General features: G+C 33.1%; 1 protein-coding gene and 1 long non-coding RNA gene across 2 annotated transcripts; both read right to left on the minus strand.

Moving 5' to 3' along the window:
- Window positions 1–662: 662 nt before the first annotated feature.
- Window positions 663–2251, minus strand: LOC121384017. The gene is made up of 2 exons (XR_005959329.1): window positions 2074–2251; window positions 663–1381 (listed from the first exon to the last, which is right to left on the minus strand). It is a non-coding gene; the product is annotated as an uncharacterized LOC121384017 (long non-coding RNA).
- Window positions 2252–4515: 2264 nt separating this feature from the next.
- Window positions 4516–24108, minus strand: LOC121384183 (eukaryotic peptide chain release factor subunit 1-like). The gene is made up of 11 exons (XM_041514450.1): window positions 23788–24108; window positions 21705–21880; window positions 19738–19877; window positions 18314–18452; window positions 17267–17457; window positions 16512–16641; window positions 15835–15990; window positions 15071–15135; window positions 14769–14841; window positions 13370–13444; window positions 4516–12531 (listed from the first exon to the last, which is right to left on the minus strand). Exons 1-11 carry the CDS (start codon window positions 23883–23885, stop codon window positions 12446–12448), a joined length of 1329 nt encoding a protein of 442 aa, XP_041370384.1. The 5' UTR covers window positions 23886–24108; the 3' UTR covers window positions 4516–12445.
- Window positions 24109–24234: the final 126 nt, after the last annotated feature.

Genomic DNA, 24234 nt, shown 5'->3' on the forward strand with positions numbered 1-24234 from the left:
TCGATAGAAGTAAGTATCAATTGATTGTTTGTTTGATTGTTATCAGGACCGTTGATGCCAGAGTTAGGTACCGCAGACCAAAAAAAAAATTAATTAATTATTTTTCTTTATGGTCATAGTTTCATTAAATATGCTGCTCTTATTGAAAAAACATCACTACATTATCCAAATGAAGCAAAATAAAGTTGTAGTAGCCTTGTACTTCTGTGACCAAAGATGGCCGACATGACGATTTTAATTGTCATTTACGTCCACTTTTGTAAACCAAAAAATAACAGAGAAATTTCTGTTGTAAGCTTATACATGTTATCAATGTTGCATCTCTGAAAATTTCAAGTGAAAATATAAAGGGTTACTATTATTTCTGATAACATATGTATTCTTGGGGTAGGTTCGAAACCGCTCCAAAATGACCAAAAAACACAGGAATCTTGGAATACGTAATTTAATGACATAATAATTGATGCAAATGTTACATCAGAATAACATTTACAGTTCACATTTATTTACGCTTATACAATAATGTACATCCAGACCAATAATAAAAAGGAAAACATAAAGGTTTAGATCGCAGATGGAAAGTGGATACACGTTACATAAAAAATAAGCTTCTTGTTTCAAAATATTTTATATATATATATATATATATATATATATATATATTTACCTAGACTCATAATAATATTGAATACTTGAAGATTTCAATAAAAGATGCAATAAAACTTATCATATGTACCAGTCTTTTAACTCAAACCAGTAAAAACTTATCACACGACGAATGCCAATGATTGGCCAATATGTTTAATCAATTTCTTACAAAAATATTTACATACTTTACACCTTCAATATCATTATTAGAAACAAAGCAATATAAGTAGCCATATTTCACCTTTGAAAGGAATGTCCAAACACTCGTACAATATCAGAAAGGTAAATTTCTATCCAGAAAAAATATCCCCAAAACATATTTTAGCAGCTGAAACACTTAAGGCATTAGACAGCAGTCACACATGTGTGCTAAATAATTTACTAAATGCAGCTATGATTATTTTAGTTCAATAAAGTGCTTTATAAAAACAAATTCAAACAATGAATTATTATAAATATAACTATATACCACTTTGAATTATAATAAAACATTTATGGCTAGATCTACCAAATTTAGCATCCATGTAAGAGTATTAGTCTAAATTTGTCTATGAATTATTGTCACACACTTCATTTCTGTTCCAGGTTCTGTCACAGTTGGAAACAGAAAACATAATAGCATCAAGCTTGAAGTATAATTGAATCTACTGAAAGTTGTCTCATAGCCACGTGTACTCTCCCACTCCGTTTCCATTTCAGGTTTCTCCATAGACGCACAGAGACTACACATTTCCTGGAATAAAGAAAAATACCCATTATGACCATGGTTATTTATCTTTTTGTTTCAAATATTGTAATTAGTTTGACATAATATTTGCAAACAGAAATATTCATTGCATCAGATGAAACACACCTTCAAATGTTTTTTTCTGTATGTAGTTATTTTCACTTTACTTTTAGTATCTTTTACAAACAATTAATTCTTTACCATTTTTAACAGTAATATTCATTGATGAAGTGATGAAAAAGTATAATTATACTTAGAATTTAATGTTACTTGGTTACCAAAAAATTGAAGTTTGTGTCACAATGTGAGAAGTTATGGTACCTGAAACATTTTCTTTCAAAAAGGTATTTACAAATATAACAGACTTAAAAAGTACAAATTCTCTGTTTAATTTATTTCCATTGCATTAATACTATTCTTTTGTATAAAACTGATCCAGTCATATGCTAAACTCATTCAAATGATTTACATAAAAATAGATTTACGTCTATATTTGAATAGTTATGCATTATCAAAATGCTTTTTAAAATCAACTTCAGCTATCAGAAACTGCTGAGTCATCATGATAAGCAAAACATTATTTTAAGTTATTTTGAATTAAATATGCATTGTCTTCTAAAAATAACGCTTCAGTATGATATATATTCTACCCAAAAAGTTAATAATGGGTGGATAAACAATAACAATGCATCAAATACGTTTAATTTTATCAAAATGTGTCCCTGCTGTGAAGTTCTACATTTTCGCTGTTGCGGGTCAGAGTTACCTCCCTTGAAATATTTTCGATGTCGAATTAATATAAGTTGTAGAAGCATCACGAGGGGTATATGGCTTTTTATGTACCCTCTGTGTGTTCTTTTACCCCGAGCCGAAGGCGAGGGGGTAAAAGAGCACACACCAGGTACATAAAAAGCCATATACCCCGAGAGATGCTTCTAAAACGAATTTATCTTGCCGACATGTTAAACCATATAGCCAAATAATCAAAATAACGCCAGAAAATTAACAATTTATTAACGGAGCCGTACCACGCGGACGCGAACGAAACCACTTGCCAGTGACGAAAAATAGTTCCGTCGATAAACGAGATTTTAACTTCAAATGTTTGTAATACGAAATTGTCTGAAACAGATATTAATAACAAAAATAAAAAACACTCTTTTTTTATTAGAAATGTATGTAGTAAAAAAATTAAAATATTAAAAAAAACAACAACTGTTGCTAATCGCGCATTAATACAATAACACCACGACCGTAATTAGGTGACCGAGTTCAACATTGCAGCTTTTAAAAGTATTGAAATAGTGTATTTTATAGTAAAAATAAAATTAATTATGTATACTTGGTTGATTATCAATGTTATTTATAATCTAATTATTGCTTTAGCATTAACTGGGGCGGCTGGAAACTGTTGGAAATTACAGACGGGGTATAAGAGAATTTTGCTCCGCCCACAGGGGGATAAGGGATTTGTCCAACGGCAAACAACCAATGGGATTAAAGAATTTTACATGAAGGCGAGATAAACTAAATTGCTTTTTTTTTTTAAATTACCAAACAAATATTTTTATGCTGTTTTATTATATTACTATATATATCTATCAATATCTCAGTGAAATCGCCCTTTTTGGGGCAAAATAAGACGTATTCAAAATTTCACTTGCCTCAAAAAGTCTTTTTGTAGTCGTTCAACTTCGGAAACACGATATACATCAATCGGAAGGTGTGTATTTGTCATAACAACAAAAAACCCGTGCAAAATCGTCATCAAAATAAGCGTATTCTGGCCTTGAACAACACTACCAAACTCGTGACATTTCGGAATATGGGCGCAGCTGCGCCCCTAGCGGCGGCTGCGGTCGCTACCAGAGTTGTGGTACGTAGGCATTGGCTTAGCGAGGATGTTATATTGAGTGGCCAATCACATTGTTTGGGTGTGTATGGGGTGCGAGTGTGTGACCGAGTTAGGTTATGCAGGGGCGTAGCGTGATCTGGACCTGGGGGGGGGGGTGGGGGGTGAAGGGGGGGGTCGAATATGAACCAAGTGGACCCTTTTTCTATTTTGTTTTTGCACCACCAGAAACTCTATAAACCTGTGTTTTAGTTCTGAAAGCGGACCATTTGCCTCAGCCTATGCCCGTTACGGACCCCATGCTCTGCCCTGGCTACCACAGACTGTACAAGAAATGTTTGCGAGGTTAATGCAGTTCAATTCAATTTTATAATTATTCAACTGGATTATTAAGTTTTATGCATTAATTTAATCATAAGAATTGTCCTTGAGGGTGTTAGAGGTGCGCTCATTTGCAACTGACAAACAAAAATTTCCCTTTTTATAAAAAAAATTCCCCACCCCCTCCTCTACAAAATCCAGCATCTGCCCCTGGTTTGTGGCAGGGTTTATCTCGGTGGTTGCACTCTGAAGTTAAACCTATTAGCCTATTGTTTTCAGTTTCTTTTTGGACACATGCAGGGTTTTAAACGTTGGTGCCCGAAAAAAAAATCAAGCTTAAATAAAGTAAAAAAAATTGCTGATCTCAAAATATTTCACTTAAAAAATCCAATGAAATGTTAAGTTTAAATAGAATAAAATAACCTGAAATATACTTGTGAATATTATTGACAACTCTCCATCAGCTGTTAATGACAGTACTGGTCACTGGCGTAGGAAGCAGAGGAGGTGGGGGTGGTGATGCCCCCTACTTTATAGCAGCAGCAGTTTAAAAAATTTTTTTTTTTATATATGTGTGTGCCTCCCACCCCCTTTTTGAAACCTTTCTACACTGTGTATAACTAAAAGCGCCGTTCCTGCACTTGGGAAAAGACAAGTCTCTATTGTGCCCAAATTATTGGCGAGATACATTATACCATTGCCATATTATTCCCACAAACTAAAATGGCAATAGTTTTGATTCCTTGGCAATATTACTTCCCCCACCCATATTCCTGTAATTATTGTTAACAACTGTATTTACTTTTTTATTTTTAAACTTTACAAGTAGTATTTTATGAAGCTAAATGAAATCTCAGCTATAAAATCTAAATTGTTTATTTTGAGATGGACAACACAAATCAAAATTTCATCTAAAGGATTTTTTTTAATCATTAATATTGAGCAACTGACAACAACAACAGTCTTGTTGATTATTTATTTTTTATTTGGCCTCTCATACATAAGGCAAAATAAATGCCCAACTTGTTTCCTTATATAATTTTGTTAATCAAAGTGTCTCAGAAAAATAATGTTCTTCTCTCATGTTATACACACAATCTTCAAGCAAGCCACAATCATAATAGCTTTGCTGAATGTGTAATAACTAAAATTTAAAAAACAGAAAGAAAAAAGAATATACCATTTAATTGCTTTTCTCTACAATACACAATACTTGAAATTTTCTGAAATAATGTAAAACCACTCTTCCAAGATATCACATTTCCAACATCCAGCAAACAGACAAAACAATAATTATATTTTAACAAATTTTAAGCAGCAATTTAATATTCCAATATTTATTAATTTATCTTTAAGAAATATCCATCAGAAACCCCTCAAAAAAGAAAATTAGACAAGAAGAGAAGGGAAAAAAAGAAGTAAAAAAAAGCTTTAACTTGGCTATATAGCCTATATTTTAAGACAACAAATGGCAAGGAAGCTTAGAGCTATAACTTTATCTCTGTAAGTAGTAGGATAAAAAGGTAGACTATTTTAATAACAAAATTTGGTTTAATAGTTGGAATTTCATATCAATTTTTGTGAAAACAAATTCTGATTATTAAGTATTTCACCGTCAAAATAGCTCATTAGGCCCCGTTATTATTATAGTTTTGTTTTGATAAACTTATTTCCCTCTTTGTCACCATCTGTGTTTACCAGATAATGTCAGAAGTAAGAAATTAAAATATATTGATACAACAAATACATTAAAACATACCTATTTAAAATGGCAGTTTTTAATGTTTAAACACACATTCATCAGTTAAACCCGTAGCCTTTTGAAATTCTGCTTCCAATGTTGCTTACTAAAGTCAACATTGTTGACTAGTTATGTCCCATTCTATTATCATGACATCAACAAATCAAGTGCATGATTATGACACACAATTTTTTCACATAATATCAAACTTCTTAGACACAATCCTTTAAGTCTGTGTCTTCTTAAAACAGGGCATTTATTCAGAAATTTGAAATTTAAAATTCAAGTCTCTTACAGACTTCACTAAAGTTTTTAGTCCAGTCTGGTTTATGTTGAGCCAGCCATTTATTTCTAACGCTCACTATATTAGATTTTATGCTACACAGTAAACTGAATGACTAATATGGGAACCAGACGAAATAATTTACAAACATTTAGCGAAAAATGCCTGGCACTTTCCTTCGAGCGAGTTTTCAAAGTTCTGTTCTGGTACTAAGAACATACTGTTGAAAGTTTCAATGAAGCGAGAATGCTGTCGCAAACATCAAGCTATTCTCAAATCACACCCCAAATCACCTGGTGGCAGGGTTTGACAAACTCAGGCTAGTCAATTTGTGGTCTGGGCTAGTGTATTAGTTTATCAACTGCAGAGGCGGATCTAGGGCCTAGGCCCCTCTAAATTTTGCGACAGTTATAATTTTATTATACATTTATTTTCATCCCTCTTCAAACCTCCCCCAAAGTTCCCATGGCATTCCTCCTCATGTCATTTGGCCCCAACCCCAAATGGATTTTCTGGATCTGCCACTGAACTGTATTACCATAATACATTTGCTGGTAGTGTGATGAGAATGCATTCTCACCTGCTGCAAGCTCAGTTTCAGATACTCATCTACTGTTATTTAGAATATAACCTATTTCATTATTTTGGAAAGCTGAAGGGAGCAGTCATTTCTGTCAAAGTACATATGACCTACAAGTTTTTTTTATTTAAAATTTCCATTTGCTGTAACAGTTTTCTTTTTTACCGACTTGTTAATACATAGCATTTCCAATTTCCCACAATGACATAAATATGTACTAAAAAAACTAGCATGAATTCTCCTGAGTATAATTATACGCTAGTCTTAACAGGCGTGCGACTAGGCTATGATTATCACAACCATTATTAATTTATGACAAATGGTCGTGAGTACCCCACTAACTTAACTGTACATTTCTAAGCATCAGGCCTGTAGGAATTGGGAGGTGGGTGGGTGGGGGTGGGGGTGCGAGGGTCAGGGCTGAAGAAAATGTACATTTTTATCCTAGGCTATATAAAATAAAGCTAATATAGCTTGTGCCCCCCATCCCCCAACCAGAGATCCCCTACTAGGCATCATTCCTACAGGCCTGAGCATGGGTCATGGTGGGTCATATGATTGGCGAAGACTAGTTTTACTGTTAACTATATTCAGTTATAATCAGTCATGTCTGAAATATCACAACTTAAGGTCAACAACAGGCAATTTCCACACCACCATTCTGGCTTTGTACAAAATAAATGCAACATATCTTAATATCATATTGTAATTTTACTTCAAATCCATATTTCATAAATGGTACAATTTTAAAAATTAAATTATTTTTTTAAACAAAGTTGAGATGCATAAATAATCTTAAAAAAAGAAAAAGGCATTGCACATTTTTTGGCATTCTGATAATGGAAGAGTTGTGTACCCAGTTTACTGTTATTGTAGGGCGATGAAGAAGATGTCATCCGAATAATGACATCATTCAAATAAAAAAGAAGAAGCAAAATGCCCAATCTACTTAAAGACGGTCAAAATAGTTCCAAGTTGCACACTGAGCAGATAACACAGGTTACATGTTGGTATGCTTTTATTTTTCATAATTTTAGACAAATTATTTAGTTTAAGTTGAAAAAGGTGAAAGGAAAACGTACCAATCATCAAATATAACATAAGAAATAATTACCATTGGATATGTTATATTTGTTGTGTACGAAGCCAAAGTGATGGTGCAGAAAGTGTCTATTGTCAACCATAGTCGTGGTACTAAATATAAGACTTGGTTAAGCGAGTAAATATTCGGTATTAGTAAATTATATTCTGTGAATTTGTTATTTTCATTTATTTTAGTGAAGGATTTTTATATTAATAGAAATGTTATTTATACAATCATATTGGAAAGTATCTTTTCTGAAAAAATACCACAAATTTATTAGTTTTTGCCAGCATAAATGTCTGCATTAATGTTTAAAGACTGTTTACAGTTACATATTCAAGCAATCAGAACTACATGTCGAAGTTATGAGTTGTAAGTGCAAACAGCAGTGGTAACAGGACACTGTAAAGAGAATGAAATGATTTGAAGTTCCAGAATTCTTGATCACTGTACCAGTGATAATGTGAGATTTACAAAGCCCAATATGAACAGCAACAGGTTTGCAATTGGGTACTGAACGTTATATGCACTGTTTTAAACTATTGTACACATCTTTGAAAAAGAAAGAAGAAAGAAAAAAAACAAGAAAAAAAAGAAGAAAAAAAATCGGGGAAAAAACTTAAATGCTGACAATTTATTTTGAGGTATGTCAAAAAGAATTCCTATGATACCAAACAAATGAGAATGATTGCATAGACAAGAGAAAAATGATTCTATATCAGCTATAGTTAACCCTTACACAAAAATTTCAAAAACTGATTTTAACATCCTAAATAACACAGAGAAATGTCGTTCTAGAAGAGAAGCATTAAAGTGGGCTCAATAAATGAACAGGTTAACAGAGTTAATTTCAGCTATATGTCCTTTGAGATCATGTAATAATTCTTACAAGTTGTACAATTATGAATACACTCATTTAACAATGTTATTATAATCTCTGGTCAGTTTGATTTAAACACAGAAGCAATTACCAATGCACACACTTAGTACTATTACTTCAAACACAGGGCAATTTTATTTAAAATACCAGTAAATTGGCTATGTAATTACAAAAAAAGAATGAGTTTTAACAGTCAAGATAAAAAATTGCCTTATCAAAAAAAAGGAAGGAAATGTTTTATTTAACGACGCACTCCACACATTTTATTTACGGATATATGGCGTCGGATTGCCTTATCAGGTCAAATCAAGTTGTATAATGCATATTTTGTGTATTATTTTCATGAATACCTTTCTGGATTGTCCAAATGGATCTACATCCATTTGGATGAATCTGATTTTGGTAAACGCATCACTGGCTATCAATGTAACACAAAGGTGCAGTGATCAAAATATGATATACAAACAACCATTTGCTATAATGATTTTAAAAAATCATATTTTATTTTTTCTGTTTTGTTATTAATTCAGTATTTACCCATCAAATACATTTATTAAAAGCTAAAAGAAGTGCTCTTACAGTGTAACGTGTAGTTAACACTCTGTAGCATTTAAAGATCCTATGTTTTTTACTAGTTCAGGGAAAACAGGTTCTACAACAGTGATACTTCAAAACACAAAGTTGTTTTATCTTTCCTTCTCAATATTGCATGACACAAAGGTAAATAGTTCAGGAATTTTAACAAAGGTTTTCACTTTCCAGCTACTATTTTTGTCATTGTTGCAGCCATAATATTAACAAAGTAGACAATTTCTCTCTCTCTCTCTCTCTTTTTTTATCATACACAAGGTATATCATTTTAACAGGCAATTTATTCAGTGTTTTGACGTAGTATTATTCACCAAAAATAAGTGGCTTTGAATGCCGATTTTAATATTGTATACTCAAATATTACACTGTGTGAATGCACTTTTGAAGAATGAACTAAATTAACAATCATTACTTAACAGTAGCATGGTTTAATAGCATCAACTACAAGTCATCTTTGTACAAACAAAAATTAAAATATTTTTCAAAATAAGCAAGTTACTCCCTATTTAACAAAATGTTGTTGATGATCATGTGATACATATTTCGATAAATGAATGATGACAATGTTTAAGGCACCCAAACACATTATATTGGGCATTTGACAATTTATATATGTAAACATACTGAGAATACCATTTGCAGTGCAACAGACGTTCATGATTAAACATTTCCACGAGCAGCAAGAGATGTTTTAAATGCACTATCAGGCAGTACATAACTGGGTTCATACAAATTATCATGTCTTTTAATTGTTCACAATATAATCTACCAAACATGTACTAAACCTCAACTTACCACCTCGCCCCCCCCCACCCCCCCACCACCACCATGTACTTTTAAATTTCAAACCTTGTGGTATACCCATTGAGGAAGATTTAATTCAGGCCATTTCTTTTAAATATTCTTGCAATAATTTCAAATGCTATAATTATTATTCTACGTAAATTATTTAATTTACAATTGTGGCATTCATGGGACTTTTATTAACCGACTTGTCAGCAGATGACCTTTGTATATCACATGGTTTTAAGATGCAGAAGGGACACATCTAAAATACTCTTTAGAGACAAGAAGTTGTAATAAAGGTTTCCTTTATATAGATTTGACTGTACAGACCCCTGTACAACAAAAACACTGTCACACACCGACATATAAAAGGAGCATATGGGGTGGGGTGGGGTGTGTGACAGTAGCTGTCACATTAATTTGACACCACCATGTGTTATTTTTAAGTTACAAGATACTCAAGAATTCTTATTCTGAAACTAATCCTAACCCTAATGGGTGAAAAGAATACATACAGGTTCTGTTATTTCGGCTGCAATAAAAATGCATTCTGCCTGAACATATCAAAACTTACAGAGCACCTACATAATTCCGGATATGAGCATTTATCAGTGCAAAAGATATTTATTTTAGGGGATAGGTGTGTATGTATGTTTCTTTTTGCCATTTTACTTTTACACCATCTAACCATCTCCATTTAATAACAAAATGAATGCAGTGATATACACTCTCACATGAACATGTACAGTTTAAACAAATTATACAACAGGCATTCCCCAAACCACAATAGTCCAGACTCGGGGAATTAACCAGATTATACAACAGGCATTCCCCAAACCACAATAGTCCAGACTCGGGGAATTAACCAGATTATACAACAGGCATTCCCCAAACCACAATAGTCCAGACTCGGGGAATTAACCAGATTGTCCACTTACATCATAGGAACAAAAGAAAAAAAAAAGAAAAGAAAGAAAAAAAACAGGTTAAAATATAGGTAATGTTATCTCTGGACTAGAAAATAAAACTTAACGAACAGTAAATAACTGTGTCAAAATGTGGAAGACTGCAGTGAAATGCTACAAAAGAAAATTATAATCACAACTTGTGTTTGAAAAATTTCTGAATTAATTTCTGAACAGTTATTGAAATGTTGGTTAATAAATGTTTGTTTTTATAATAAAAGACACAGAACCCATAAGACAATGCTCTTTTGTTTTTGTACTTATTTGCTTGAAAATAAAAAAAGCAAAATGTTAGAAAACAAAAATTGGTAAATATGTACCCCCAATCCCTCCCTTTGAAGTGGCTGATGTTGACAAGTATTGGCAACACCTCTTTTGCCACCACAGTTTGTAGGTTGTAGGTTCTAAAACAATTTGCCCAAGCATATGGACATTTTACAAATATTTACAAAAACAAACATAAACACTATTTACAACTCCATAACCAATTTTTAATGTCTTTATCAACTCGCTAGTCTCATATTGGCAAACATTTTACAAATCATTTTCTGGGGATTGTGAACTGCTTGTGAAATAGTGTTTAAAAAAAAAATCCATAATATTAACAATTTTTTTTTAAATAAACAGAAATATATATATTACTTAAGCAACAAAAATAAACATTATTTGAAAGCTTTGTCAATAAAGCTTGTTGTTACATTCATGTACAAGACAGACAAATAAATATTTTATTAAATTTCAATAATTCATTGTAACATGTACTGAAAGAATGGCAAACTTCTGATTCATGTATAAAAAATAGACTGGCCCACATCTTCAACACTGTAAATTTAATACAGTTAACATTTTGAGATTGATCTTCTCCAAAGACAAAAAATATTCTGTTTTTGTTGAACAGAATCTTCTTAGGATCATTGAGAAATGTTCTTCAATAGGTAAACACAGTGAGCTCAGTGATTTCGGCTGAAAGCAACAGCACAGCTTTTAATCTTGCATGCTTCAACAATGTTAGGGGAAAAAACCCCACCATCATATCTAGTTTTAATTTCAGTGTAACAAATAAACCTTCACCATAGTTACCAAGTAAAAATCATCAACGACTACTGGAGGGAATATAAATACTTATATTTTTCCTATCATTCGCAAAAAAAGCCCTTCCCATTATTCCAAACAATAAAAACTTCCCACTTCCCCACCATAACGCGTCAAATAATTAAAATCTTGAGCAAGTACACAAGCAAAATAAAATTTTCAAGTCATTTATATTTCATATAGCATACATGCTTACGTGATATCTATTTTAAAAATAACAATTGGGACATTTGGGTTAATGTTTTTACAGATCCATGGATAACTAAAATACAAATCTTTTGCAGGACATGTTGGAAAAGTGGAACATGCTACTTTATTATAAAACATTAATAGATCCACAAGCTATAATTCTTTTTGTTACACTGAAATAACACAAGATGCAACAGAAGTGTTTTGATAATAACAGTAATATAGTATATTCCTACGAGTCCAAGAGCTTTAAAAAAATAAAAAAAAAAAAAAAAAAAAAAAAATCCCAGTCCTGTAACAGAATGAAAGCAGAAACGTCTGGCACATGGTTACATAAAATATCTTCAGACGCCATCAAAACCAAATTTGTTATGGAATTGATTTCTGTAATTTCACCAACCAGACCACTTTTCCTTCTCCTAGCACAACTACTCCAAACGCATGTATCCAAAATAAAGTTTCCAAAATCCATAATGTATAGCACACTGCTATGACTTACTTCCCACAATGAAAGATCTGTAAGAAACAATTTAATGATGATCGTACAACTAAGGACAAGATCCTGAGATAAAAATCAGTTTTGCGGAGTACAAAGCATGACACAGCAGTACTCTGCTGCAGTTTAGAAGGCTGTAGAGTTGGGTCCCTTGAGTGATCTTCAGTGTCGTGACCAAGGTTTCAATGTTACTCGCGTTCACATACAGATTTAATAATCATCTAGATCGTAGTCTTCACCAAGTTCATCAAAATTGCATTCCATACCCTGGAAATCAACTTGATATCGCAAAATGCCTGAAAAGAAATTACAAAAAGAAGTGATATATCTGAATTATATCTGATGAACAGGATAAAAAATACAAAAAAAAATTCCTGATATGAAATGCAAGCCAAAAGTAGCCTAAACATATGTCATAATTAACAAGTCAATATGATGAAAAAAAAAAACCAAGACAAAATGAAGAACAAAAATCTTATTACTCTGCATTGAGAGACAAATGTCCTGTTTGTCAAATCTATGATCTTGGGTATTTTGACAGCATGGTCACAAGTCACAACAATACAAGTGGGGTATTGGGCCAGCGGTAGAGCATTAATCAATCTCTTTATTTACCACAGCTCTAATTTAGACTGGGTGAAATGGAACACATGCATTTAGCACAAAATGGTCACAATGTGAAATATGAAATAGTATAAACAGTGTATGTATATGATAAATATTATATATATATATAAAACAGAGAAGAAACAAGGATTACTGTGTTAAAATTCTGAAAGTACTGCTTAAGCAGTATATGTCCCCTACCAAGCCCAACCAATTTTCTTATCTCCTAAGTTCAAAGGTCAAAACTGTCAAACATGGGTAAATCGACATAAAAGTCATTCATCATCTATAATGGTTTGTGATAAAGCTATATACAAAATTTCAACTTAATGTCTTGAGGCACTGGTGGAAAAAAAATATCTGGACAGGGGGACCGACAAACGGATTGAGATGAAACCTATTGTCCCCTCCGTTTGTACTGGTAGGACACTAATAAATTTAGCTAACTGTAATGTCTCATTATTTGGACTTAAAATGAGAACAAATTGATAAATTTTTAGATGAAGTAAAGAAATTAATGTCTCATACCTCCAATGCCGCCAAAGCCTTTGACAAACTGTGCCCCTTCTTGAGACCTGTCAGTGATGATTTCAAGAGTGGCACCTGCAAAAAGGGATAAGAAATCACAATTATTCTTTCCATCGTAAACAGTAGTCTGTATGTGAGCACAAAAATCTATAATTGCAAACGCTACTAGATGCAAAATTAAAGTTAAGAATAAAACAGATGAAACGATGATTAACATACACGCAAAGCATACTTTTTTTTACCACCCCTCCATCTATCTAAAAGTATACCCTAAAAATGTTGCTTTTGCATGGGCTACTTGTATTAAATTTTTAAAATTTGGTTTTAAAAATGCGTGTCGACATTATCACACACCCCTGGCATATGATTTTTAAATTTAACTATATCAAACTAAATTCCATAGATGAAAATGTAAACACATTACATGGTTAAAATACTATATGCAATATATCAATTAAACAATAAACCATAATTAAATAAGAGTACTAAAGTACTAAGAGTACTAAAGTATTCACTAAAAAAGGACTATGAGCACTTCATGACTAATTTTTTATGAAACAGCATGTTTTTATAACATGTCTAGTTTTACAGGTATCATATACATTTTAAGTACAGTGGTGCTTGATGAAACACGCATTCAGACAGTACTCCTAAAGCAATATATGTTCCCTACTGTGCCCCATAAAAAAAATTATTTGTCAAGTTCAAGGGCCATAACTCTGTCACAAATGTTTTTATTTCTATCTTCCTCAAGAAACAGCATCAATGTTGGCTACCATATGCAGTTTCGTATATATAAAGGAAAGTAATGACATTATATTATTGTGAGTCATCTCACTAACTGTGGGTCACTGACTGGTACCAGAAAAACTCCAATGTGAGAAGGGATTCAACCCAAGCACCTTAAACGAGTGATCTACTAAGATAGACCCCACCCCAAATTACAAATTACTTTTGAAACCTTGACATGCAGATGGGTTCTTGTCAGTGTTTTGTTTCTGTACATATTATTACACATTTTCTTAGAATTTTCGTTGTTGAATTGCAAGGCTAGCTATGGTTGAGCAAACAAATTAGCCAAATTGTGTATTAAACTTCAAAAACTGCAGAAATCAAGTTATTTTCTAAAAAATGTCAGAAAATACATAAAATTATTTGCCAAATTAAAATAAAATTTACCAATTGCTTTCAAAATTCGCAACTGGCGAATTTGGGGAGTGCCAGAGCTAGCCCTGAATTGGCCGACCCCTCTTCCTATAGGATGGTCTTTAAAGACTTGAAAAGTTCTCCAATACACAGCGATATATGGCAATACTTTTAAACAGATTTTTTTTGTAAATACAGACATAAAACTAACATGGCATAGCATGTTACTCACCCATTTAATGAAAGTACTTACCATAGTTCTTGTAATTGTTTGCAAACCATTCTAATAAAGGCATCTGTTCCACCAGTTCCAATTCAACACCCGTCTGTAAAGAAGAATTGAGTTAATACCTCTCTTGGTGATGCTTATTTAACACAAAAACAGTTTTACAGATCATCCTAAAAAGCCGTGCTAACAAAACATATCTTTTAGAAAAGGCACCTTACTAATGGAAGAAGAGAAAAACAATTTAGAAAAAATTAGATAATTATGTTTTTCTTCTGAATTATGTGAATTCATGTATTAGTTTTGGCTAGTTATCATTAGGTACTTACGTCCTTGTCTGTGAAGTATGTTTTGTCTTTTTCTTGCTCAGGTTTGAGAAAGAGAATTTTTTCATCTAAAATAAAAGAAGACAGTTATGGAGAATATCAAGTCATGCAACATACATTCTACTATACAGAAGCATCAATTTGCAAACAGGATTAACCATTTTAATATGTAAGTAATCATGAGATAAACATTATTTTATTTTTTTGTTTAACGACATCACTAGAGCACACTGATTTATTAACCATTGGCTATTGGATGTCAAAGAGATGGTCATTTTTGACAGTCATAGAGAGGAACCCGTTACATTTTTCCATTAGTAGCAAGATATCTTTTATATCCACCATCCCACAGACAGGATAGTACATATTAGAGCCTTTGATATATCAGTCGTGGTGCACTGGTTGGAACTAAACATCATTTAACCTACTTCTGAATGAACCTGACATGAGTGTGTAGTTGAAATTTACCTAGAGAACAATTTTACCAAATATAAAAAACCGTCCATTGAAGGATTAAGAAACTTAACACAATTATGTGACTTTACTTTCAAATCACATTCATGAGACTTGGGGTATTAAATGAAAGTGAAATGTCAAAACAACAAAACTTTAATAATCATGTTAACCATCCCATAACCGTTCACCAAATAATGATAAGTCAAATGACTGGCTACACAGATGGTAACATCATTTTACTGACTTGAAAACATCATACTATTAAGAACAGACAAAATCAATTAAAAATTGTTAAAAAAGACAACTCTTACCATCTGTTTGGTGATTTTTCAGTGTAAACCGTTGCATGTCGAGATTCTCCCACACAATAAGAATATCGACTGCACCCATCTCCATGGCTTTCAGCGTGTCATCGACACCAAAACAAAACTTCCCCGTGTCCTGTGATATTTCATCAAAATAACGACCTGCAAAAACAAAAATATGGTTAAAATACATTAAATTATGCACATGAATTAGTTCTGGGAATCAGCTGAAATTATAATCAGTTATAATTGGTTTGCAAATTCTCAATTAAATAACAATTTGAATTATTTAAAATCTGTACCTATTGTCATATTCACATTGATAAGAGTAAAATATAAAAAATTTACCATTTTTCCTCGATACTTATTCACAATCTGATTTTTTAAAAATGGTGGGGTTTTTTTACATACAAGGGCTTCAACTTAAAAGCAGCATTGATGGCAACTGCAGTAGCTGCAATTTGAATAAGTGTAGGTCAAAGGCTTTACCTAATTATGCTGGTTGAAAGGATAATGTTTGGTTTTAATTTTGAGATAAATTGTTCCAAATTGACAGAGGCAACTTAATTCTTAAGATCAAGCCTTGAAATAATTAAAAGAAACACATATTCATATTCACTGACACCATATTTTAACTTCGTTAGATATACTAAAATTAAAACACACACTTTACTGCTACTTACCTATTAATTTTTTTTCTTGGATAAATTTGACATTAGCTAGTGAATCTGAGGCGAGTTCTATAGCTTGGTTGAATCCATTCTCTCCACCATACGATACGTCCACAATCTTGATGACTCGGGTTTGTAACCTCTGTACAAATTGAAGAGATACATCATCAGTTCAAATTATCATAATTAACTGCAATGGCATCTTAAAGTGATCTTTTCCTCTTTCAGGGAAGTGATACCCATTTAAAAGTAAAAGCAATTTTTTTTTTATTGAAGTTAAAACTAATTATCATACTGAAAAAAAGGTAATTTTTCAGATTTCAGATCACATCAAATCTACTTTGTAAATATTATACATAATAATACCAAAAAAATCACCTGCCTGCGTTCCAATTCTTTCATTACATTTCAGATTAAAATAAATTAGAAACATTAATATCCCTTTTAAAAATATCTTCTCACGTTAAACTTGGCATACATCCTGTTTAAACAAAACTATTTGACATGCAATGGTAGTGTTTGATAAGTATGTGATTTTCAGTGCTTATTGTTTGAAACTTGATGGTGAGCAATAAACTTCATGAAAAAATAATTATCTTACGATTTTGTAGTGCAAATATAGCTTCAAAAGTATGGGGGTTAGCATTTTTCAGTAGATCTACGTGAAAAAGGCATTTTTCTCATGCACAGGGGCTAGTGAATATGTTGACATTTGGTAATGGCATAATAGAAAATAAATATTCAGGTTACATGTATGTTAAACTTACAGGATCAAACATGTCCGACTGGCTAAGTTCCGTCTTGAAATCTGCCGAACCTGCCAACACAAGACCAGCGATATTTGGCTTGTCGTTTGATATGAACAGCTGCACAGCAACCTCCGCTACTTTCCTCACATAGTTGTGTCGCTTCTCCATCCTGAGTCGGGCGAATCGCAACGCTGACTGACCTCCTCTTCCTATCACACACAAGTTAAAGAAAATTAAAAATAACATTCAACTTTAGCAAAACAGCATTTAGCTTTAGTGGCTTGGTATCTGATTATAAAGAAAGCTATATAAATAGAACCTATTTGTGGCATATTTGTTGTTGAAAACCAGATTATCTATTATTGCAAAATACATCAGCAACGTGAAGTTTCTCTTATAAATTTAACAAGGCAAATTATGAAAAGATATGAACAAAATAGTTACAACGCTATTACTTAATGGACGACCATGTTATGTCTAATCGATCAGTTTAAAAACATTTTTTTTCACTCTTACTGAACATAGCACAATTATAGACAACTGCAGAAAAAGCTTGGCAATAAAGGCAGTGTACATTTAATAATTTTTTCATGACACCACTAGAGCACATTGATTTATTAATCATCGGCTATTGGATGTCAAACATTTGGTCATTCTGATAAATAATCGTAAAGAGAAAATCTGCTACATTTTTCCATTGGTAGCAAGGTATCTTTTATATGCACTATCCCCCCCCCCCCCCCCCCCCCCCCCCCCCCCAACAGGATAGCACATACCACGGCCTTTGATATATGTCGTGGTGCACGGGCTGGAATGAGAAATAGCCATGGGTCCACAGATGGTGATCGATCCCAAACTGACTGTGCATGAAGCAAGCGTTTACCACTGGGCTATGTCCCACCCTATATTTACGATATATGCAAATGTTTAATTACATTCACACATTGTCATGTTATATCCTCGGTCAACATATATTTAAAATAAACACAATGTTCCACCTCTCATAAATTTGGGTCAAAGTTCTCTAAGAAACACAAACACAAAAATCCGAATGGAACAACTTACCGTGCTTCTTAGGCAAGTCTACTGTAAATTTGTGAAGCACTTCTCTTGTGTTTCCTGATAATGTTCCAAACAATGCACCATTACCATCCATAACAATAAAACCAAATTTGTTGTCATCTGCTAGCAATGCTGTTAATGCCTGAAATTAAACCAAAAAGTCTCAATGTTACCTTAAAAGAAGAAAGAAATATGTTTCTCAGGACATTTTAAACTATTGCTATTTGGTGTTTGAACATTATTAGATTGTTCCACTCTTGGGACAAGAGGATGAAGAGGACACCCCTGCCACCTCACAGGCTACTCCTACCAAAAAGCAGTAAGGGATTTATTAAATACATTTCCACAAAAACATGGGGTACTGGTTGGGACATGAAAAAATCCAACAAATCCACTGCTGGATGTTAAGCGCTGAATATTGTGATGCATTCAATTAAAGGTTGTGTAAGTAAAATGCATAAGCCTACTGTGATCGTACATATGGAATCCCAGCTTAATTCTAGAACTGAATATTATTATACAAGTTAACTACAATTTATTCTGCAACCACCATTTCTACTGGCCAATTATATAATGACTAATTAAAGAAAAGTCATAAATGCAGTGCTCGCTGTTGGTCAGTAGAAACTTTTGCCAATTTATTTATCAAATTTAAAACAAGCAGAAACGGAGTTCTTTTTCTAACAAAATATCAATTATTTGATGAAAGAAAGAAAGAAATGTTTTATTTAACGATGCACTCAACACATTTTATTTACAGTTATATGGCATCAGACAAATGGTTAAGGACCACACAGATATTGAGAGAGGAAACCCGCTGTCGCCACTTCATGGGCTACTCTTTTCAATTAGCAGCAAGGGATCTTTTATATGCACCATCCCACAGACAGAGTAGTACATACCACGGCCTTTGATATACCAGTCGTAGTGCACTGGCTGGAATGAGAAATAGCGCAATGGGCCCACTAATGGGGACCGATCCCAAACTGACTTCACATCAAGTGAGCGCTGTACCACTGGGCTATGCTTCGCCCCAATTATTTTATGAATTTATTTTGCCAAATTAAAATTTGCCAGCTGTTTTTGAAATGCACAAATGGTGAATGCCAGAGCTAGTCCTATAAACGTATACTAGCAAATTACGAGTTTGATGTCATGTCACATGCATAATCGTTCATTTGACTTCTACGGTCATCGTACCATGTAGCAGAAATAAACAGAAATAATAGTTTTGCCCGGTTTTATATTTGGATTATAGGATTAAAATAGTAACTAGTTAATGATGTTGGCTTCATTATGTTCAGGCATAATGGGATTTTCTGTTCACCAAGCCTTATGGAATTTCCCATTCTTACCTTTACAGGAGAAAAAAAAAAAGTGTTATTCTATGTCATTAACTAGTTATTCTCTATTTGTATGTTACTCACCTCTGTGTGGAATTTGTTGTCACATAAATATAATGATGTATTGATTGGTCTAAATGGTTCAAAATCTATGTTGACTTTCTTTTCTTTACCCTCGTCTGTGATGATTGTCCCGCAATAAATGACAAGACCATTCGGAGGAACTGAAAGAAAATACAATGGTAGAAACAATGTGAAAAAAAGCTAATGGAATATAAGTCGGCAGCACTAAATATGCTACAAGTTGATAGAACAACTGATGTTCAGGATTTGTATAGTTTCATAAATTCAATACAGTGTTCTTGCTGCTCCATTTAAGCGGGGCGCCCCGCCCCGCTATTCCATTTTGCCGCCCTCCTTTCACGTTCCCCGCCCTCCTTTATTTTTGAGCGCCCCTCTTTATTTTCCAGCACCTATCTCCGCTATTTCCAAATGCACACTTTTTTCCACACAAAAAACAATGATCAGTTTGCACACTGGACATCAAAGGAAACAAGCTGCGTTGTGTACGAAAAAGCAATTAACGAAACATTTACGACAGTTACCGTAACGTTATTTAACAGTATTTTTAATAGCCTCTTATTTTGTCCAATATCTGTATTCATTTGTATGTTTGATAGACACAATAAAAGTTATATTTTATGTAAGCAATGAAAACATTTAATTTTTTACGGATTCGGCAATCTCCGATTGAAAAAATCCCTTATTTGGCGCCAAATTTGTCACGTGATCAGGACGGTCATTTTGTTTCCACTAACTATCGTTTGATATTTTGTCCTCAGTTGCAGATATAATTCGTTGTAACTGATGATTTTTACTTTCCGTTATTCTGTTTATTCAGCAGCTCTTTATAAAATATTGTAAACTTTTCATTTTGGGTGGATATGAACGCTTATAAAAACAACAGAAGTGGTAGTGTTTATCATTAAAATCATTTATCTTGAGTGCCAAATAATATATACACCGCCTTTACAAAAACGAAACTTTTTATCAGCTGGCGATAATATTTTATCACAGCGATTGATTCATTCGATGAAGATGGAAATAACAAAAATGTATCTGACATTAGGAGATCACTTTACAAACATCTTTATTGTTTTTCGTATATCTTGAAATCTTTATTAAAAATAATAATATTAAAACTTTGATCGGTCCAGCAAAACCGGAACTGCCCGTGAATGTCAGACCGAGTCTATTTATAAACCTTTTTGCACTTTTTTGTAGGCAAAATAAGGAGTATGTCTTTTCACAAAGTCTACCAACACACAACAATATGGTATCCAAACTACACACACACCCCCCCCTTTTTTTTTGCTTTTCGTTTATTTATTTATTTTTATTTTGAAGGGTGTGATGCTTGGCGGCCGCCCTCCTTTAATTTTCACCCAGCGAGAACACTGAAATATATAAATGCGACAATTAACCAAATTTAATAATAAAATGTCTAAATTCATTTGATTTAAATATCTAAACAGGCTTTCTGCCAGACAATAATTTGAGGGTATGCATTAAAACACAACAGACCATAAGTGCCCTTACTAGGCGTTTATGGTTTGAAATGTTTTAAAATTGGGACACTTCATTTCATGCATTTTGACAATTTAAAAAAACTATTCCCTTACTATAATCTATCCAAATATTTCAAAAATATATCAATTTATTTCCAAGATTTTAAGATAATTAATTTTATTGCCCTCTGACAGAAACTTTGCTAAATACACTGCAAAAATAAATATAGGCCATCCTCTCAATAAAATGTGTGATGTGATCTTACCTCCAATTTCAGCTGTTGATAGTGGGTAAATAAATGAACCTTTAAATGAAATTCTATTTATATTTTACATAATTTATTTGTATTGTTAAAAAAGAAAGAAAAAGAAAATAAGGTTAAAGATGTGTGTACATTTTTAACAACAAAATAGAATGAACACTAAAATTTTAAAATGTATGGTAATATTAGAACGGTATCTGTCATTTTCTCTGCTACTTACCTTTGTTGTATAGTTTGAGCCTTTGCTGTACAGAGGTGATGGCACCTAACACTGACAGTCGATTCACTCGACTTTTTATATTTGATGCTGTTCCAAACTCATCAGCCAACATCTTGTTGACTCTTGCAATCTGATCCTTCGGAGGAATGATGAGGGAAATCATACTTGTGCCGTTGCTGTAAAATGGGTCAAATTAAATGTTATAATTTATATAGAACTACTTGTACTTTTGTCTCAAATGTCAGAAACAAAAGAGGAAAGATGTTATATACAAAGATTGAAAAGTCTGACCTCCCAGCACACTTGAAAAATTCAAGTGACACCAACCAAATTATCACAGAAAATGAAGGAAATGTTTTATTTAACGACACATTCAACACATTTTATTTACGGTTATATGGCGTCGGTATAGAAAATGACTTCAAATTTAGAGGGACACACTTTTGGAGAATTTCAAGTATTTGTACTTGGCTTAGGTATAGCCAACATAAAATTGTAAATGCCCTGAACAAAATCATATTTACTTCCTGTATTACTTCGCCAAAGGTTAAAATTTACAAAAACAAAAACAAACCAAGGCCAGTTAAATTTTCAGCTGGACGATATGTAAAATGATAAACTGTTTCACATTAAATTTTATATCACTTGCTTTTTCTCGAAATGTTTGTTGTTTGTTCAAAGCTGTAATCATGAAGCATTTGATTTAAACATATTGGTCAATGTTATTAACAATCAGTACACCAATTACTAGGTTTACTGGTTACTTTCGAACCCATGCTTGAGGCCACTGTAAAAATTTGGCAGTAAGCAGCACTAATTAACTGGGTCCCATCCCACAAAGCAATCTTATCCACAAGATCAACTTAAGTACATAGCTACCACACTTAAGGTGATCTTAATGCTATGATCACTTTGTGGAACGGAGCCCTGGTCCTTAAACTATGTACGGAAATGAAAAATGTCACGACAGATGCTTTTATTCTTTTCTTCGCTAAAAAGGAAAATGCTTGCAATACGACTAGTGTGTCGGGAAATATTTCATAAGTTGTGATTGCTTTTGCAAAGGTCTTCTATAATAAATATAGTTTACACAAAAATCTTTATTAATATAAAATTACTGGGCATTGAAAACATTGTAGACTTATATCACATTTAGCATCTCGATTTTTTTAAAGATTTGCTGCATTAGCAATGCTAAGTGACTCAAGTGCTTTGTCCGAGAATAGCTGATTACATAGCATCTAATGGAATTGTTACATTGTTGTGTTAAACTGGCCATTCTTATCCTAGGCACTCTTATCATGTGTTGTCGCAAAAAAATTGGTAGCTTCGTTTAGAACGGCAGACTACTTATCGTCCATTAATAATTACATAACACCTGAGGGAGAAGAGGTATCATATGATGTTATAAAATGTTATGAGGGCGGGTGGTGTTTATCAAGTAAGTAGTTTTCAAACCAATTGCTGGATATTAATCATATTTATTTATGAAGCCAGTCATTGTTATTTTGTTAACAAATATATCTTTTCTGTTTTTTAACAAATAGCTTTTTAAAATAAACATCAGGCTCGATCTTCAGCTGCTAGTGCAATATAGTTTACTTATTTAAAAACTATACAATCAGTAATGATGCTTTAGAGGCATGAGTTCGACCCGTATTCCCCTTTCAATGGTTAGGGTAGTTTTGGGGATAGGGTTATAGTCTTTAGAGCCTATGATATTGGGTGTACGGGTCGAACTCTTTCCGTTTAAGATTCTTTGCAGGTTGGTAGACTCTATTTACAAACAAGCCCTGTAATATCAACATGTTGCTATTTTGATATCTGAGCCAATTTCATGTTGGACATTCATAGGCGTCGGAAGATGGCAGCAACTGGGGGAGGGGCACATATTCATATTGTGCTCCCCCTAGTTTCAAAGTTGAAGGCAGTGCCCTCTTCCTCTTCCCACACCCCCACCCCGTTTCCGACACCTATGACCCGAAGACCTTATGACTGGGAATGGGTAATCGGCCAGTCACGTTTTGACCCACACCACTCCCCAATTTCTGTCGTAAAACCATTGAGTTACTTCTATACTCACCCTCTAGCTGCTTCTAAACTTTTGATAAGTTTTTTTATCTTCCAGATCTCGACATTTCTATCCGCACTAGACTCTCCATCCACACCATTTGTTGCCATTTTTAGATACGTAAAAGAAAGGTCCTAACTTTTGTCCGTATGGACACTCTAAGATTATACTTCTCTTTGTTCAAAATTTGATCAAATGATCAAACAGTTTTTATCTCCAATAACGTTTCTTCGAGAAAGATGTATGTAAATTTAAACAAAATGTAGTGAAGCTATTTAAAATGAACTTTCATTCACTTGTGAAACATTTCGCCAAATCGCCATACCAAACCAAACATGTGAACCAGATCTGACGTCATGGGAGTTTTAGGAACAGCGATTTGTATTGACCTATTTGATTGGCTAATACGTCAAGATCTAAAAATAACTTTCGAGTTTCTTTCATTTATTTCATTCATGT

Source organism: Gigantopelta aegis, chromosome 10 (assembly GCF_016097555.1).
Source record: "Gigantopelta aegis isolate Gae_Host chromosome 10, Gae_host_genome, whole genome shotgun sequence".
NCBI lineage: Eukaryota > Metazoa > Mollusca > Gastropoda > Neomphalida > Peltospiridae > Gigantopelta > Gigantopelta aegis.

Excerpts from the sequence above, each read along its gene's own strand:
- LOC121384183 (XM_041514450.1), bottom strand. The coding sequence starts at position 23,885 with ATGGCAACAAATGGTGTGGATGGAGAGTCTAGTGCGGATAGAAATGTC. Across the intron at positions 15,991-16,511 it reads CCAAGAAAAAAAATTAATAG|GTCGTTATTTTGATGAAATA; the intron begins GTAAGTAGCAGT and ends TTGTTTTTGCAG. Across the intron at positions 14,842-15,070 it reads CATACTTCACAGACAAGGAC|ACGGGTGTTGAATTGGAACT; the intron begins GTAAGTACCTAA and ends TCTTCTTTACAG.